At 44.1% G+C, this 20,000-nt stretch overlaps 1 protein-coding gene across 2 annotated transcripts in view; it reads left to right on the plus strand.

The window, feature by feature from the left end:
• The window catches only part of LOC132111043 (girdin-like), a 38,817-nt gene extending 23,143 nt beyond the window's left edge, over positions 1 to 15,674 (plus strand). The window contains exons 14-27 of one of the 2 annotated variants that reach the window (XM_059518214.1): positions 731 to 1,801; positions 1,877 to 2,004; positions 2,801 to 2,939; positions 3,014 to 3,184; positions 3,258 to 3,419; positions 3,614 to 3,891; positions 3,981 to 4,124; positions 4,196 to 4,382; positions 6,077 to 6,222; positions 6,375 to 6,467; positions 8,918 to 9,120; positions 14,278 to 14,355; positions 15,274 to 15,453; positions 15,535 to 15,674. In XM_059518214.1, the coding sequence (XP_059374197.1) occupies positions 731 to 1,801; positions 1,877 to 2,004; positions 2,801 to 2,939; positions 3,014 to 3,184; positions 3,258 to 3,419; positions 3,614 to 3,891; positions 3,981 to 4,124; positions 4,196 to 4,382; positions 6,077 to 6,222; positions 6,375 to 6,467; positions 8,918 to 9,120; positions 14,278 to 14,355; positions 15,274 to 15,453; positions 15,535 to 15,659 (3,105 nt within the window). In that variant the 3' untranslated portion in view covers positions 15,660 to 15,674. Of the gene's footprint in view, positions 1 to 730; positions 1,802 to 1,876; positions 2,005 to 2,800; positions 2,940 to 3,013; positions 3,185 to 3,257; positions 3,420 to 3,613; positions 3,892 to 3,980; positions 4,125 to 4,195; positions 4,383 to 6,076; positions 6,223 to 6,374; positions 6,468 to 8,917; positions 9,121 to 14,277; positions 14,356 to 15,273; positions 15,454 to 15,534 lie in introns of those variants that run through there. The other variant, XM_059518215.1, reaches the window with a different exon arrangement.
• Positions 15,675 to 20,000: the final 4,326 nt, after the last annotated feature.

The following is a 20,000-nucleotide window of genomic DNA, read 5'->3' on the forward strand; positions in this document are numbered from 1 at the left end:
CCTGTAATGCTGGTGCGTATTCAGGTCAAAAGTCCTTGTAAACCACAAAAATCAACACACACACACACACACACACTCATAACCCTGCATCTCTTTCATCTTACACTGATGAGCTCACATAACTATTCATTTGATTTCCATGTCCAAGTTTCCATTACATAAAACTTACCTGATTCATTCATGTATGGGTGATGCATATGAATCACATTAAGTTTATTGATTTATTTTGTTAAAACTAGGTATTCTAAATGGAAGGAAAATTGTTATGTAACTGAATCACGTAAAATGTACATTTATAACGTAACAGTTTTCTACAGAAAAAAACACCAGTTTTGAGTTCCTTCAGACGTACTGCTAATGATACATGTCAGGTTTCTTAATGATAAGTTATTGTGTCCATAAAATACAGTATAGTACAGGCCTAGATGGATAAATTAGGTATCAATCAACTGGACATATACGTATATATGTGTATAAGATACAGCCTCAAGTCCATTTCAGCATGCTCTTCATCACATCCATTCACAAGTTATTCGAGAACAGTTTGACAAATCAACTTGAACTCCATAACTAGAAGATGAATATGATATAATTGGATTTTCTTGAGAATCAGATGAATGGTTTAGGATTTCAGAATGTATTGGTATTTTTGTTCATGATGGCTTTAACTGTCCTGTGCACGTTGTTTAATGATCTCTGTTAGCTGACACTGTGTCTGGTGGTGACGCAGGTCAAGGGTCTGGAGCAGGAGAACGATCATCTGAACCAGACCATCGCCTCTCTCAGACAGCGCTCTCAGGTCAGCGCCGAGGCCCGCGTCAAAGACATCGAGAAAGAAAACCGCGTGCTGCACGAGTCCATCAAAGAGACCAGCAGCAAGCTCAACAAGATGGAGTTTGAGAGCAAACAACTTCGCAAAGACCTGGAGCACTATAAAGAGAAAGGAGAAAGAGCCGAGGAGCTGGAGATGGAGGTCCATCGACTGGAGCGAGAGAAGGAGAGTCTGCAGAAGCGTCTCGCTGCTCTCTCCATCACCTGTGGGAAGGTGGAGGTGCTGGAGAAGGAGAATGCTGAGCTGGAAGCAGAGAGCAGGAAACTGAAGAAAGCGGCGGACGGTCTGAGGAACGTTTCCTATCAGCTGGAGGTCCTGGAGAAGGAAAACACTCAGCTGGATGAAGAAAACCTGGCGCTCCGGCGCATGGTAGAGTCTTTACGGTCCACCGGAGCAAAGGCTGCTCAGCTGGAGCTGGAGAACAAAGAGCTGGAGAGCGAGAGAACCCAACTCAAAAAGAGTCTCGAGCTCCTGAAGGCTTCGTCCAAAAAAAACGAGCGTCTGGAAGTCAGTTACCAAAGCCTGGACGCAGAGAACCAGCGGCTCCAGAAAGCCCTGGAGAGCGGCAGCCGCAAGGTTCAGCAGCTGGAGGGAGAACTGCAGGACACGGAGATGGAGAACCAGAGCCTGCAGCAGAGCCTGGAGGAGCTGAAGATCTCCAGCAAAGGTCTGGAGCAGCTGGCGCAGGAGAACATGGCCCTGGAGCAGGAGAACAACCAGCTGGAGAGGGACAAGAAGCAGCTGGAGAAGGAGAACAAGCGGCTGCGACAGCAGGCTGAAATCAAAGACTCCAGACTCGATGAAGACAACCTGCGCATCTCTCACCTCGAGAAGGAGAACCGCACGCTGGGCAAGGAGCTCACCGCTCTCAAAGACACGTGTGGCCGCATCAAAGACTTGGAGAAGGACAATAAAGAACTGGTCAAACAAGCAACCATAGACAAGAGGACCCTGGTCACTCTGAGAGAGGTAAACCGGTTTAGCTGATGCATGCTCGACTGTGGATTGCCTGCTTGACTCTTACTGTGATGTTTCCTGATGCAGGAGCTTGTCAATGAGAAATTAAAGACCCAGCAGATTAACAATGACCTGGAAAAGCTGACCCATGAGCTTGAGAAGATCGGCCTCGATAAAGAGGGGCTTCTGGGGGATGAAGAGAGCTCTGATGACAGGTGATTCACACATGCTAGGACTGCAGTCAATTTAGACCTGTCACGATAACAGGTTTTGCTGGACAATGAATTGTCCAAAAAATTATTGCGATAAACAATAATATTGTCATTCTAAGACAAGTTTCAACTAATTTAATGACAATGGCATAAAAGCGCAGGTACACTCTTTTAAAGATCAATAAACTTTTATTTCTAAAGAATATTTAACACTGAAAACAGAAAACATTTTAAATATCCACAATAAATGAACAAAACAATAAAAGCAATGGTTTGTATGTTATATTATGTTTATATGCCAGTTAGGGATGCTCATATTGACCGTTTAACGTAACCTAAAGTAAACATTTTGACCGAATAATACTATCAGTTAAACTTTGTGGGGTTACTATGTGGGACCATTTCAACAGAAAGGGCAACAAAGTTACTTGAAAAATATTTTACGTGATATTAAAATAAAGAAGTAGTGCAAGTACAATGCAATATCACTTGAGACGCAAACATCCACAAGTGAATGAAAGGCGCTTCCCAAAGCTGGTGACTCTAGCGAGACGTTCTCTCTTTATTCCCGGGACATCTGTGCCATCTGGGAGGCTGTTTCTACCCCGGGCTGTGCTCCAGACTAACCCACATCATGACGTTACATTCTTTAAATAAAAATTGAAAAAAAGAAATCATGGCTGGAAAAATTATTGAGCTAATTTTTTTATTGTGCGATTAATTGATTTATTGACTATTGCGACAGGCGTAGCTGGAGTCATCATGTCACCTGTATGACGCTGTGTTTCTTCTGTGTCAGGTTTAAGCTTCTGGAGTGTAAGCTGGAGTCCACTCTGAAGTCCTCTCTGGAGATCAAGGTGGAGAAGATCGCTGCGCTAGAAGCCCGACTGCAGGAGTCCTCCAACCTCAACCAGCAGCTGCGGCACGAGCTCAAAACGGTTGGGCGTCAGGCTTTGTGTGGCTGCGTGACTGCAGATTGTGTGTTTATTAAACCTCGTTTTGTCCACCGCAGGTGAAGAAGAACTACGAGGCTCTGCGCCAGCGTCAGGAAGAGGAGTGTTCGGCTCAGAGCTCGCCTGCGAGAGGACGGGAGGACACACAGAGCAAATGGGAGAAGGAGAGTCAGGAGGCCACGCGAGAGCTTCTGAAGCTCAAAGACCGACTCATAGAGGTGGAGAGGAACGTGAGTACTGGCTCATCGCTGTCAGAACATCTTTATGTTAGCAACACGGTTCACATGGCTGATGTTTGTCCAGAACGCCACTCTCCAAGCAGAGAAGCAGGCTCTCCGGACGCAGCTGAAGCAGCTGGAGTCTCAGAGCGGCAATCTCCAGGCACAGATACTGGCTCTTCAGAGACAGACCGCGTCCCTACAGGAGAACAACACCACGCTACAAACACAGAACGCCAAACTACAGGTCAGAGTCTCTCCTCGCACAGTTATCCAGTCCAGGGCGGGTCTATTTCTGAGAGAAAGGGTGTGATAGATGTTTCTCCTTGTGACTGTAATAGGAGTTTGGTTGTGAAAGTTATTACCCTGCTGCCGTGTGCTCATTTACCATAAGTGCACTGTGAGTGTTGAAGCGAGAGAGTGATTATGATGTGCTGGCAGGTGGAGAACTCAACGCTGAACTCTCAGAGCGCCGCTCTCATGTCCCAGAATGCTCAGCTGCAGACGCAGCAGTCCGGCACAGAGAGCGAGAGGGACGTGGCCATTCGAGAGAAGGAAGAGCTGCGCTCGGTCTACGATCTGCTGCTGCACGACCACGAGAAGCTGTCTGCTCTGCACGAGAGACAGGCCTCAGAGTACGAGGATCTGATCGGCAAACACGGAGAGCTGAAGAGCGGCCACAAGAGCCTGGAGCTGCAGCACCGCAGTCTGGAGAACAGGTGCAGACCTGAACACAGCCAGCAGTCACCTGTCACTCCACAGCCACACCTGTGTTTCTGAAAGTGTGTGTGTGTGTGTGTGCGTGCAGATACAATCAGCTGCTGAAGCAGAAGACCGAGCTGGAGCAGCTGGAGAGAGAGCTCACAGCACAGCGAGAGAAGATGATCTCTGACAGCAGGAGCCATCAGGACACGGCCGCACAGTACCAGAGGCTCGGCGAGGAGCACCACACGTGAGTGTCAGGACCAGGAGCGTCTCTGTTGACTGAGGCCGGTCTCTCACGAGCGTCTCTCCTGTGTGCAGGCTGAGCTCCACGCACCAGCAGCTCCTGAAGGACAACGAGCTCCTGCAGACAGATCATAAGAGCCTCAAGAGTCAGCTGAACACGGCCCGGCTGGAGCAGACGCGTCTGGAGGCAGAGTTCTCCAAACTCAAAGAACAGTACCAGCAGCTGGACATAACCTCCACCAAACTCACCAACCAGTGCGAGGTACAGCTTCACCTTCTCACACCGCACCAGCGCTTCGTTATTGGTTAATTATGATAATCAGAATCAGACGTGATTTATTCAATGCCGACAGCTGTCAGAGAGTGATCTGACAGGTGTATCTTTATGAGAACACTACATATTCACACGAGACCCAAATACACCGCATTATTCACATAAAAATGATACATGTGCTCTATCTCTCATATTTAGCAGAATTCGTCTTTCGTCAGTTCTGAGCGAAATGTCTGTAAACCCCTCCCCTTCCGTAGACCTGCTCTGCATCTGTGTTGCCAAGTCTGTGGTTGTTTTTGATGTCTTTGGTTGTAGCGACCCCAATGACATCATATTTAGGCACTGGAATACAAATTAAGCAGGGGAACCCCGACTGAAAGAATTTTTTTTTTTTACACCCCAGAACCGATTTTTAAAAAGGGGGACCACCCCGAAACATGATTGGGCTAGTTTTGAGTAACAATTGGGAGAGCTTTGTTGTCCCAATCTGGCAACCCTAGCATGCACCTTTACATAAAACAATAATATAAAGCTCCAATCAAGTTCTTAAAATAATGACAAGAACATTTTATTTAACATTTATGCAAGTTTAGCTGCTAAACTGTAAACACTTAATAAAACAATAATGGTGGATACGTTAGCCGAGTGCTAACGTGATTAACTGACCAAATATGTCTACTGTAATGTCATAACCTTTAATCATAACACAGAACAGCTGTATCACATGCTCACCAGCCTAACTAACTCCTCTCTCTGCTGGGTCTATTACTCTCCTGCATTACAGTGCCCCTGTTATGCCTTTCGCGACTGTTACCCTGCATGCAGTGTGTCATGTAGCTGTATGTGAACATACACTATCTGCAGAAGTGTGAAGCCAGCAGTGCATGATAGATAAGGTTATTGTCTGTCAAAAAAGAGTCGGCCCACAATCACCTAAATGAGTCGTCAGTATTTTGAATCTTATTCTTTATGGATCTACGTCAAGAAGTAAAACATTTGCGTAAAGTCCGCCCATGTGACTCAAAAAACAATATTAGCAACCTTAAACATTGCATAATAGGGGCACTTTAACCCTATAACTACAAAATGGTTATAAAGTCTGTGCGCTACACTATATTATTTATTATTAAAAGAAAGTAATTAGAACAACGACAGTCTACATTAATCAATACATTCTTAGGTTCACAGTGAATTATCAGAAATACTTCAGTAAGACAATATAATGGTGAAAAACTTGATATTTTGAGCACTCAATTAAAAATGTACACATAACGTACCAGTCTTACAGGATGTGGTTCGGAGAGCTTGTTAGTCCAAATGAAGAAGATTAGAAGCCAACGAGATAAAAGCCAAGATGAAGGTTTGAACTCTATTGCTGTGGTATCGTGGAGCACAGCATCTTCTCGACACAGACAGGGATTATGATATATACCAGTAACAGACAGAAGACTCGAAAATATAACAACTCGTTAAGGTGATTCTGAGTCAACTCTTTCTTTTGAGAGACAATATCTTTATTTATCATACACTTTTTTTGATTAATAACTTTGCAGACTGTTTACATTGAAGGATAGCTACCTTACAAACTGCAAAAGAGATATTTTCAGGAAACCCATATGACCTGCTCTTTAAACTAAAGACGAGTGGAGGGTAACGGTGTTTGTGTGTAATGTGTCCTGCAGTTGTTAAGTCAGCTGAAGGGGAACCTTGAGGAAGAGAACCGGCATTTGCTGGATCAGATCCAGACCCTCATGCTGCAGAACCGGACCCTGCTGGAGCAGACCATGGAGAGCAAAGACCTGTTCCACGTCGAGCAGAGACAATACATGTGTGACATAGCCATGTTTCTACACACCTGCTGTTTTACCCTCATTCTTGTTCATCTCCTGAAGCTGTTCTCCTGTAATGAATATCACCTCCTGTGTGCTGATGCCCTCTGATGCTAGCTTACTTCTCTCTGTCTCTCTCTCTCACACACAGTGACACACTCAATGAACTGAGGAGACAGAAAGAGAAACTTGAGGAGAAGATCATGGATCAGTATAAATTTTGTGACCCATCACCTCCACGAAGGTAAGCGCACCATCTCACGAAGATCACTGGTTGTGATTGTATAACATGACACTGCAGTGGAGAAATGCTTTCTGGAGTGAGACTGTGTAAGACTCAAGCTCTGTCCAGTGTCCAGCACTCATTCACTCATTTATTTTGCTATCCATTAGAGTGAATGAAGCCTGTTTTTGTGCAGCATACGTATGTTATGTATGTTCTCTTTAGGTCAACTCTCCTTATAAAACAGGACCTTGGGGCAGTGACCTATTAGGGAAGCATTCCATATATATTGAATTAGCAAACTTCACTCTTGGAGTCCTTTGAATACAGCCCTTTTGTACATCAGTTTTTGTGATTGGGTGTCAAGCCTTGTCCAGTGATGTGATGGTTCTGGAGATCGGTTTAGCATTACTAAGGCCACGCCGTTCCCTCTGCGCTCACTGCAGGAAACTTTCAGCTGAAGTGTTGCACAGATTTCTCTGCTGAGATGCCTTGATGTGGTCTTCAAAGGACTGGGCTGACCAGCTTGCTGGAGGTGGAAGCATGGATCTCAAGAAAATAGCTCACATCTTACCAGACAATGACTTGCTCCCTATTGCAGCTCTGGTCCAAACCCCTGATACAGATAAAAGCAAGATATGCAGACTGATTTATTCAATAACACAGATGTGATGAGAAACCCAGGAATACCACTCTCCACAACACTAGACATCAAGCAGCGCTAAGACTAGACAATATATGGCTGGCAACTCTAGCTGTGGCTAATTAATCAAGGCTTCTGCACTTCACTATACATATAATATGCCAGACCTTCCTAGCTTTCCTGACACTGTCAGTAGTCTATTAAATTCGCCCTGACAGAGATACAGTAGGGCTGACTTTGATTTGCTTGGCTCATTAGACATCTAGCAATGCCCACTGTTTTTCTCGCTGAGGGAATGAAACACCACTAGATCTGTATGCTTTGGGATATCTGTGCTAAGATGTTTCCTTCACTCGGAGCGAGATCAGATGAAGTCAGACAGTGTTGCTCCTTGCTTTGCTGCACTGGTAATGCAGCTGTTATACATCAGTCCATGCCATCTCACTTACATCGCTCTCTCAGGAGAACATATTGCTCTCATGCCCTCACAGTTATAAGTACTGGGTGTGGCCTTTAAGAGGTGTGATTGAATTTCCCTAGAGTGTGAGTAATATTATTCAGATTACTAAAGTAATCTTTAATAATCTGAATAATATTACTCACACTCTAGGTAAGTAGAGCATAGTGCTAACAATGTCAAGGTCACAGGTTGAATTGAATTCTGACGGAATCCAAAAACATAGAAAGACTGAATGCAATGCAAGTTGGATAAAAGCGCCAGTTAAATGCTTAAATATAAATGGGTTTTCAAAAATCTCCTGTGTTGTCACTGGGTCACTTTTGAGGGCAGTATTCCCACAAAATACACAACATTTGAAATCCTTGTACATTCCACTTCCAAAGCTTTTCTAGGTCCTTGAACAACTTTGGAAGTGTAATGTACAAGGATTTCAAAGTGACCCAGTGACAACACAGGAGATTTTTGAAAACCCACCTCAGATTTCTCCAGGATGGTCTTACTCCAAATTCAACATTTCTGCACAAGGTGATTAAACTGTAATTAGGTTGTTTGAGAGTAGAAATCCCTGTGTGTCATTTTACTTTTTTCGGTTCTGCAGTTCATTCCCACTGAGGCCATTGAGTGTGTGTTTAGATGGGACAGGCACACAGCTTCAGATGAAAATAACAATGCTTAATACTTTAAATAATTCTGTAAATAGAAAAACAACACAGACAGGGCAAAATGCATTTTAAGTTTGGAAAAATGTTTAGTGTCCCCCTCTCTTGCCTCACAGTGCTTTGGTCCAAATGCCTTCTTTGCTCTTGTTCATCACACACACAAACACAAGTCCTGTGAGAGAGACGTGAATAGTTATGAAACTCCAGTAAGGCATTAGCGAGGATTATGTTGCGCAATGGGACACACTTGAACCCCAACATTTTTAACTTGAGTCGTATTCCACGGCGTTTCCCCCTCTTCCTCACCTTGATATTAAAATCCAAATGTTCATACCTTGTATTTTTTGCAAGTCTGCACTACAATTCTTCACAGTCCTTGGATAATTCCCCTGCAGTTGGAGCAGCAATTCCTTGCTGTATTGTAGCGTTGGATAGCGTGGGGATTCCTGAACACCTCAAACAGGCCAAAAAATAGCCAAAGCATCAAAACCCAGAACCAATCAATTCCATCTAATGAGTACTAAAAGTACTAAAAAAATATTAAAAGTAAAAAAAGAAAACAAAATTATGCTCTGGGTAACAAAACACATAACAGAGACAAAAAGAGGAGCAGAAAGTTCCAGACACCAAACACATGAGGCACAACTGCTACCGGTCGCTACTAGAGCAGATCCCAATCCTGATGATGATGATGTTGCTGTTTCTGCAGGAGGGGCAACTGGATCACGCTGAAGATGAAGAAACTGATCAAGCCAAAGAGTCGTGAGCGTATGCGCTTTCTCACACAGACCCCACCCCGCTCCGAGTCCAGTGAAGGTTTCCTGATGCTGCCGCAGCCGGATAGTCAGGACAGCTCATCCATCGGCTCCGGATCCAACTCACTGGAGGACATGCTCACCCACCGCAGCAGCAGTGAGTATCATCACACTTCCTGTTCCCAGCAGTGTTCTGCATCTGCAGTGCAGGACTGACCTTCCAGCAGTGTGCAAGTTTCAATGTAGCTTAGTCAGTCACTTCACTCCGGAATCACTCCTACAGTTTCATTAAGTGACTGAGTCGGCTGAATGACTCTGACTGATTCTTTCTCTGAATTCCACTGATTTCCTGAGTGAATCCAGCTCCAATCAGTGGTGTTGGAGGCATGGTCTGGCTTCTAGTACACGGTGGTGGTGCATGCCGGGTTAAAAATGTAATTCTTGATCCCATACACCATCTTTTGTTTTCTGTTTTCAAAATAATCATTTTTTTGTTTATCAACCAACACAACTACAGTCAAAGCTGTATTTCTGAAGCCAGTGCAATATAAAGTTGTTAAATGCTGTGTGATTTTGTGCGCATCGAACTGAAAACACTGCAAGCTCACATCTCAGCTCGAGAATGATTTTAGCAAACACACATGTGCCGTATGATCGTGTAGTTCTGGCCTGATGCTTGTGTTTTCTTGCTTTGCGAAGGGAAGAGAGTTGAGAAAAGCCAAGCGCAGGTTTTCTCTAACAGTATCCTGTCAATCAGCCCATGAACAATCTGCATTTGTGTTCCTCTCTGTTAAATGGGACATTGGATTCAAAGTTCACTTTTACATGATTGTCATATATTAATGTGTCCGAGTAGCGTGTGGATACAACTACCCTACAATGATAAAAATCCATTCGTTCAATTCCCAAAAGACCTAAGGATTCTCAATTATTAAGCTGTTTAGATTTTCTGAGCAGTATGAAGTCATATTGCACAAGACCCACCCACGACCACTTACCACTGACCAGAGATGGGACCAAGTCACACATGTGCAAGTCTCAAGTAAGTCTCAAGTCTTAACCTTCAAGTCTTAAGTAAGTCCCAAGTATTTTTTTCTTGGGCAAGTCAAGTCAAGTCACAAGTTATGTCAAGTCAAGTCAAGTCAAGTCCTGTAGTAAGTCAAGTCAAGTCCAAGTCAAGTCACCTTATTATTGTAATTTTACCTGCAGAATCTGATCTTAATAAAGTTAAAAGACAAGATATAAGTAACAGTAAATTAAAATAATTTGGATTTGCATTGTAAATACTCATGTTCAGTAAAATACATCATGGAATCAAACAAAATTGTAACTTCATAAAATTATTTATTTTTCACTTCTGCCAACAGAAATGTTTTACATTTTCAACATTGAGTCCATAAAACAAATAACAGCTAAACATCCAACAGACTCCTCTCTGAACACCCCCCTCTCTCTCTCTCTCTCTCTCAAACGACGTGACATGACATGACATTCGGCCAAGTATGGTGACCCATACTCAGAATTTGTGCTCTGCATTTAACCCATCCGAAGTGCACACACACAGAGCAGTGAACACACACACACACTGTGAGCACACACCCGGAGCAGTGGGCAGCCATTTATGCTGCGGCACCCGGGGAGCAGTTGGGGGTTCGATGCCTTGCTCAAGGACACCTAAGGCCGGGTTCACACCGCAAGCTGCAGCAGAGCAGAAGCAGCGCGTATTTTTTTCGGTGCCTATGTTAACAGATGAGAGCGTTCACACCGCACGCAGAGGCTGCGCGGCAGAGCGTAGCAGAAGCAGAGCAGAAGCAGCAGTGTCGCGATCGTTTCGACGCTGGGTCTATTTTTGCTGTGCTGCTGACGCTCAGTTAAAGTGAAAGTACACATTTGATGGACAAAATAAATATGATTTCACACAAAAAGTGCTCTAAATGCACAAAAAACCACATATAGGGTGTTTTAACAAGAACTGGAGTATGTTAGGAAAGAAAATTAATATAAAAAAAATATGTATAGAAGATAAAGTGACAATGATCAGGGCCAAAATACACATGTACTGAAACGAAAAAGGAATTTTGCCCAAAATTTGCATTAATGATATCTACTGTGTTTTTAGCAAATTACATAACAATGTATGATATTTAAAATCACATTTTTCTATTTTTGTTATTATAATTTTTATTTTTATTATTATTTTATAATTTTTTTTTTTTTTTTTTTTTTACAAAATCTGTTAAAGTACTTACAGTTCTATCCAAAAATAAACTTTTTTGCCGAAATACAAAAACAACTTTAAATAATTTATATTGCTAGTTTAGCCTTGGAGATTTATTTATTATTAGTAGTAGTCGTATTCTTATAACTAGGCCTATATATTGGCAGAAGAACAGATGTCGTGCTGACAATCATAAATAACAGCACGTGGTGTCACAGGCAGTGGTCTTCAGAGTGCACCTGGAAAGACAATAATGGACGACACTCGTCTCATCGTGGAAGTTGAGAAATATCAAGTTCTTTATGATCCACACAATGTACTTTACAAAGACTTGCAGGAGAAAGAAAAAGCATGGATGAAGTTGCAGCGGCTCTTATTGCAGATGGTAAGTAATTTTATAGTGTTTTTTGACGCTTTTGCTGGCACATGAGCGAACAACTCAATAGTCTATTTGATTCAACCATGTTCTCTCCTACGTCGGTTAATGGGATGAACCCAAAGTATGCGTCTTTTTCATAGTCTCCTTAATAACAAATATAGCGCGATGGCCTTTCTTCTATCAATAACACGTACTGCACGGAAAACAAAGACAGCAAAACAAAGATGCAACAAAAGTAACAATGAAATTATTAATTAAAAAAGCTTCTTGCCAAGTCTTTTTATTTAAATGTATTTTAAATGGAAATAAAGCAATGCGAACGTACCCATTATAGAGTACTCTGACCAAAATCCGCTGTTCAGTTGCTCGCTGCCTCCGCTGCCGGTGTGAAAGCAAAATAGGCACGCGCTGCTTCTGCTCTGTCTACCTGCTGCTAACGCGCTGCTTCTGCTCTGCTGCAGCTTGCGGTGTGAACCCGGCCTAAGTCGTGGTATTGAAGGTGGAGAGAGAACTTTACAAGCACGCACCCACAATTCCTGCCGGCCCAAGACTCGAACTCACAACCCTTCGATTGCAAGTCCGACTCTCTAACCATTAGGCCACGACTTCCCCTCAAGCACAGTTTACATACAACATTAAACTTTCTTACATTTCTCTCTCTCTCTCTCTCTCTCTCTCTCAAGTTCAAGTTCAAGTTGCTTTATTGGCATGACATTTGAGTTACAGTATTGCCAAATTTAGCATTTAGATACAGAATAAAATATGATTACAATAAAATACAATACAATAAAAATAGCAGCAGCAGATAATATTTCTAATATTAATAATAGTAATTATATACAATTAAGAATATCAAATAAAACAGTTGAATATAATAAATTATCCCTTTCGTATGGTGTGTATGGTGTATAAATATTTAGCAGCTATTGTGACTGCCGTCTCATTCTCTCCAAGTATATAGAGTAGTTTCTCTGAGTCATTTAGAGACAAGAATGAAGGATTCAAAGCTTCAAACTGTGGGAAGAATGTTTCTCTTGTAGTGCTGTATTTGGGAAGTGTTTCTCATCCTCTGTTTGATTCAGCTCACAGTGTTTGCACAGTCTCTCTTCTCTCGGTAGCCAGGATCTTTTATGTCTACCAATCTCTATTTCCAAATCATGATCACTGAGTCCATATTTTGAAAGGATTTGTCTTTCTTTTAATTGCTTGAGTGATAAGTAATTTGCCAGTTTTGTGGTTCTGTTTAGGGCCGAATAACACTGGAGTTTGGTTTGGAGCTCAAATTCATTTTTTCATTTTTCATCATAATTATACTTCAGATTTTTGTCAATTAGTTTCTGAATGTTGGGGTTGTGATTGGAGTCAGACTCAGTTTGGGTTTCCTTCATCAGGTGAAGCATGAGTGTGTTTCTCTCTCTCTCTCTCTCTCTCTCTCTCACACACACACACACACACACACACACACACACAATCTCTCTCTCAGAGTACATCCGTAAGTCATTACCTCTATTACAAGGTATTGCACTTGCAAAATATAAGATTCGAGAGTCTTGTCTGCAAGCCGAGCACGATGTGGCCTATCTCTCCATTTATGCGCCACCGGTATGCGCGCTCATAATGGAAGCAACGCGGTCGCGACGCGCACGCGGTGCGACACGCTCGACGCCTCAGTGGCGCAACTGTCCGAGCGCTTTGGAAACAAGGAGAAAGCGGCGCAACTAGCGATTTCCACGCGTTTTTAGGCGCGAATTATTGATGACAAAAGCGATGACCCTCGGTACCCCTTGAGAGATGTGATATCTGATCTAAGTGGGCATGGTCTGCGTAAGGTAGAGAGGGCATGACTGATGATGTCATGACATGATAACGCGATTCTCAGCCTAAGCTCCAGCTGAGTAATCAATTTTATTAAAAAAAAAAAAAATTATATATTTTATATTCAAACTGAAAACATGATGTGATTAACACTCAAGTCATTCAAGTCATCGTGTCTCAAGTCAAGTCAAGTCCCGAGTCTTTAACTTCCAAGTCCGAGTCAAGTCTCAAGTATTTTATTTTTTGTCAAGTCAAGTCACAAGTCATAAAAATAGCGACTGGAGTCGACTCAAGTCCAAGTCACCAAGTCACAAGTCCCCATGTCTGCCACTGACAAACGCTCTTAATCAGTGGTACACTGGCCACCATTTTCTCCATGCTCAAGCAGCTGTAGCGACTACGTCTCGTAAGCAAATCAGATGTTTTATGGCTCACTTTGAACAGAGCTGTTTTAAGCTAAAAAGGGTGTTGTTTTTCACAACCATTAAGGGATTTTGACCAAAGTATGTTGCAGACATTTCATGAAGACCCTAAAGAATCATACCAACTACTTGAAAATGGGCATCCGATGTCCCCTTTAAAAGGCGCAGTGTAAAGAGTGTGTGACTGCAATTCAACGCTCGTCTGAAATAGTTCTGCAGGGTCATTCATTCATCTGTGTGTGAGACCACAGGGAGAACCCATTTGAGCTGCTCAGTGATGATCTGTGACTATCTCCCGTATTGCACTATTTAATAACCATGTCCAGTTGGCATACATTTCACTACATGTGTGTTCATTTTATGTTCAGAGTGATCATGCTAAACATGTGAGCATCATTTTGACAGAATGGTGAACTGGTTAACATGCTCTCTCCCCCTTCTCTTTGTGTTTCTTTGCCTTGCTGTGCTGTCTGGTGACAGCGCTCAAAAAGCTTCCATTCATGAGGAACCGATCCAAGGAGAAAGACAGAGTGAAGGCCATCTACCGCCGCTCTGTGTGTAAGACATCTGATTGTCCACATCCATTACACTCTTCTACACACTCTTACTGTCCATCTCTTTTGCACTTCCATCATTTATCAACATCAGCCACTTGACATATCTGCACTGTCCTCTTTCTCTTGTCACCTATACAGTGACTGTGACACAGTTATGTTCATCTTTTCAGATGCATAAACAATTCAGATCACTTATAAACCATTTTTAAGATTAAAGGTCAAGGTTACAACCTCGGCCCCCAGACCAAATCAGATCTGTTTGGAGATTCCAGTGCCCCACATCCCACAAACCTTCCCACACAGTGAAGGCAGTACCCCAATCATCAATCATTAAGTTTTTAAATCAACACTGAAAGTAGACACACACTGTCCGTCAGAGAAGGTTTAAATAGTGTAATTAAACTATTAACTATTAAATAGGTAATAGTGTGGCTAAACCCCGCCTCCACAGAAGCAGAACAACACCTGCTTCTACACCGCTGCCTGTTTAGCTCCACCGAGAGAGCACTTCTATCAGCACAATTCTGCCTGGGACGTCTGGTCTCCTTATCTCTACTCCTTCGGGTGCAGAGGCCATTGTTTCAGATTTTGTGTCTTGGTAACCACTGCAGCTTTCATACTGAGACTAGATAAGTGAACGCCTCTTATCTGATTGCGATCCAATAACAGGACGCACATATTGAAAGACAAGACAGTAGCTTATAGAATGTATTTTGAATATCTGGTAGACCTCACGTAACATTAAAGTCTGTCTCGTCTTGTTAACAAATACGTGGCATAAATTTCGTCATAGTTTTATAATTATATATTAGTTTAAGCTTGTCAACATCTCATCTTCATCACAGAAAAAATGTGTTAACGTATATTATTTTCGTCGTCGTCTTCGTTGACTAAATGAACACTGGTGTGTGTGTCTCAGCCATGAACGACCTGCTGCAGACGATGGATCTGTCCGAGGGTCAGTGGTCCAGCAGTGCGGATCATCTTGAGGCTCCTGACGAGGCCATCGGCTCTCAGCACAGGAAGGAGTTTGGATCCATGGACTACGCCGGGCTGACCCTGACCCGCGGCCGCAGCGCTCGCCTCCACTCTGATACAGGTACACTCCCTGCAGCACAAAGGGATACATCTGATCAAATAGAGCCACGTCTAGTGTTCACGTGCTGCGTCTCGTCTATAGGCAGTGCTGTGTCCAGTGATGACATCACACAGCCGTCGTCGCAGGAGAACAGTGTGCGGAGAGCTCTGGGTGAGTACACTTCTCTCGTGAGCGTCTGTGATGTCATGTCCTGCTGCTCTGACTGATCACGCTCCAGCTCCAGCTCACACTACATCACTTTAACAGCGTGTACACTGTCCAAATAAATCCATTGATTTAGCTGTTATCCTGCTCCATACGGAGAGTAAAATGTGCACGACAAAACAAAAATGTGCAATAATACTTTGCCAACTAGTCATTATTACAATGTTTGTGAACGTCTGAGCCATGATGTCTGACCATAAATACTAATGCACTCGCTCTTTTTAAGTAGTTCATTTAAGAAACAGCCTCAAACCCTTGAGAGTCAGTCAGTGAATCATTCAGAGATGTTACTGACTGCTTATTCATGTGACAATGTGCCATTAAAATTGACAGTTGTTTTGTGTAATAACGACTGTCTACACATGTCAGAACAACAATCAACATGTATGTTTTTGTTTCTTCAAACATGTTGAAATATTCATTCGACAGAGTGCTATTTAAATGGCAGGAGTGCAGTCAGGAAGAAGCTGAGTGTGTGTGTGTGTGTGTGTGTCTCTGTCTGTGTGTGTGTGTCTCTGTCTGTCTCTGTGTCTGTGTGTGTGTGTGTGTGTGTGTCTCTGTCTGTCTCTGTGTGTGTGTGTGTGTGTGTGTCTGTGTGTGTGTGTGTGTGTGTGTGTCTGTGTGTGTGTGTGTGTGTCTATGTCTGTCTGTGTGTCTGTGTGTGTGTGTGTGTGTCTCTGTCTGTCTCTGTGTCTGTGTGTGTCTCTGTCTGTCTGTGTGTGTGTGTGTGTGTGTGTGTGTGTGTGTGTCTATGTCTGTCTCTGTGTCTGTGTGTGTGTGTGTGTGTGTGTGTGTGTGTGTTTCTGTCTGTGTAACGGCGAAAGAAGGTGAGAAAGCAAGTTAAAGTAAATGGATATTTAATAATGCAGTCAAACACACGAGTAACATAAAACAGGATAACAGGTGGGTGAGGCGAATCTGATGGCAATCCGGGGAGTGACAATTTCTGATGGTGATCCAGGAAGTGGCGGTGAGGAGAGGCAAAAGGAGAGCGTGACACAGGAACTGAGATGAGCAAGCCGTGGAGGTGAAAGGTATAATCTGTGGAAGGTGAGGAGTGGATGGGGACGATCAAACGACGAGAAGAACAGAGAACAGGAACGAGAGACCAGGCAGTAACACGGGGAACTGCAAACAACGCTCTGACATATACGGGAGGCTTAGACCAGTGGCGATCAGCCTTGGCCTTGGTGCACGTCCTCACCTGGAGCAGAGTCTCACGGGCTCTGGTCCACGTGCAGTGGCACCTCTTGAAAAAGTGTGGGCGGAGGGGACCGCGACTTCAGATTCCAGACTAGGAAAAAAAGGTGGATGGTAACCTATACTGCACTCAAACGGGGAGAGGCCCGTGGCTGACACTGGTAGCGAGTTATGAGCGTACTCAACCATAGAGAGTTGTTGACTCCAGGATGAAGGATTCTTGGAGACTTAACATTGCAACGTTCTCTCCAAATATTGGTTGGCCGCTCAGACTGACCGTTGCTCTGTGGATAACCCAAAGACAGACTAACCATCACTCCTAATAATTTTCCAAACTCCTTCCAAAATTGTGACACAAATCGGGATCCCTTGTCAGAAACCACGTCTACCAGGAGGCCATGTAACCGAAAGACATGATCAATTACAGTAACCGCTGTCTCCTTGGCTGAGGGTAATTTGGGAAAGGAAATGAAATGTGCCGCCATCGAGAATCGGTCTACTACGGTCAAAATGACCATCATGCCATTAGAGGGCAGGAGGGCGATAACAAAATCTAGAGCGATGTGGGACCAGGGTCTCGAAGGGACAGACAGCGGTTGAAGAAGCCCATCCGGAGGTCGGTTAGACGTCTTACCATTGGCGCAAACTGAGCAGGCCAAAACAAAATCGTGAATGTCGCCAGCCATAAGTGGCCACCAGAATCGTTGCTTTACTAAGCACTTGGTGCGGCTTATCCCTGGATGACAAGCGACATTGGAGCATTGACTCCACTGAATAACGTCGGACCGTAGCTCCTCCGGAATGAACAACTGATTCGGTGCACACCCGGGCGGAGGCGTTACCCCTTCTAAAGCCGTCTTGACTCCCATATGAGTGATGAGATGACTATACTCTCAAGTAAAACTCGGGAGTCACCGGGTGTTCGGATGGATCAAAAGACATGACAAAGAATTGGGTTTGATGTTCTTGGAACCCGGGCGGTACGATAGGGAAAAATCAAAATGACCGAAAAAAAGTGCCCACCGAGCCTGCCTGGAGTTGAGTCTTTTGGCAGTTCTAATATATTCTAAGTTCTTGTGATCGGTCCAGACAATGAAAGGTACCCCCGACCACTCCAACCAATGACGCCACTCGTCCAATGCTAATTTGACAGCCAACAACTCTCTGTTACCAATGTCATAATTACGTGCGGCAGGAGATAAACGATTTGATAAGAACGTGCATGGATGCATCTTGTCATCTGAGGCAGCGCGTTGGGAAAGAACTGCACCTACTCCCATCTCTGATATGTCGACCTCCACCACGAACTGATGTGTGAGATCAGGAGCTACTAAGATGTGAGCCGAAACGAAGCGGCTCTTGAAGTAGGAAAATACAGTTTCGGCTGTTTTAGACCACCTGAACATAGTACTGGGGGAGGTCAAGGCAGTCAGAGGCGAGACTAGTTGGCTGAAATTGCGAATAAAATGCTGATAAAAATTGGTGAAACCCAGAAACCACTGTAGGGCCTTAAAGGAATCTGGACTTGGCCAATCTATCACAGCCTTAACCTTGTCAGGGTCCATACGTATTCCCTCAGATGAGACGATGTAACCTAGAAAGGGAACAGACTGTGTATGAAATACGCACTTCTCTGCCTTGACAAAAAGCCCATTCCCAAGTAATCTCTGGAGCACTCGTCTGACCTTTTGCACGTGTTCCTGGAAAGACGAGGAAAAAATCTGAATGTCATCCAGGTAAACATATATGAACTGATCTACCATGTCTCTCAACACGTCATTAACGAGTGCTTGTAAAACCCCTGGCGAGTTCGAGAGCCCGAATGGCATCACCAAATATTCAAAGTGCCCTCTAGGGGTGTAAAAAGCGGTTTTCCACTCATCCCCCTTCCTAATGCGGATCAAATGATAAGCGTTGCGTAAATTCAGTTTTGTGAAGACGGATGCTCCATGTAACCTCTCGAATTTGAAGACATCAGTGGCAAAGGATAGGTATTCTTTACCGTGATGTTGTTCAGCTCTCGGTAATCAATACAAGGTTGCAGAGAACCATCCTTCTTACCAACAAAAAAGAATCCCGCCCCCGCTGGAGAAGAGGAAGGGCGGATGAACCTCGATGCTAGAGAATCAGAAATATATTTCTCCATGGCCTCCCTGGAGCTCCCGGTGCTAAAAAGAGAGTAAAGCTTGCCTTTAGGCGGGGACGTACCTGGAACTAACTCTATGGCACAGTCATAGGGACGATGTGGAGGGAGAGAAGCAGCACGGGACTTACTGAACACTGAACACTCAGGATAACGTTCACTCCACAAGGTGATGGTGTTGGAACCCCAATCCACTCGTGGGTTGTGTTTGACTAGCCAGGGGTGACCTAAGACTACGGGTGCCACAGTGGAGTACATGAGGAGGAAGGGAAGGGTTTTGATGTGTTTGCTGGAGGTGAGGAGAGTTATGGGTCCTGTGGTGTGGGTGATGTAGGGCAGTTCCTGGCCATTGAGTGTGCTGACGGTGATCCTGTGTGAAAGGGGAGTGATAGGGAGTCTCAGGTGTTGTGCAAGGGCGGTGTCCATGAAGTTACCTTCGGCTCCTGAGTCCAGAAGAGCGTGACAGGTGTGAGTGTTGTTGGCCCACCTCAGTTTCACCGGAAGGAGAGTAGATCATGTGAGGACTTCCCGGCGGAGGTCCCACCCGATAGCTCGGAAACCTGTGTCACCAGCGCTTGGACAGCGCATCCGGTGTTGACAATGCTCTCCTGCTGCTGATCCATGTGGGTGACGCTGTGGTGAATAAACTCGGAGAGTGATGTGGAACTTGCTGCTTCCATGTTGGGTCAGAGCGATCTGTAACGGCGAAAGAAGGTGAGGAAGTAAGTGCAAGTAAATGGATATTTAATAATGCAGTCAAACTCACGAGTAACATAAAACAGGATAACAGGTGGGTGAGGCGAAGTATGATGGCGATCCGGGGAGTGACAATTTCTGATGGTGATCCAGAAAGTGACGGTGAGGAGAGGCAGCAGGAGAGCATGACACAGGAACTGAGATGAGCAAGCCGTGAAGGTGAAAGGTATAATCTGTGGAAGGTGAGGAGTGGATGGGGTTCCAAAGACACAGACGATCCAGCGACGAGAAGAACACAGAGAAC

Source organism: Carassius carassius, chromosome 30 (assembly GCF_963082965.1).
Source record: "Carassius carassius chromosome 30, fCarCar2.1, whole genome shotgun sequence".
In the NCBI taxonomy this organism is placed as follows: Eukaryota; Metazoa; Chordata; class Actinopteri; order Cypriniformes; family Cyprinidae; genus Carassius; species Carassius carassius.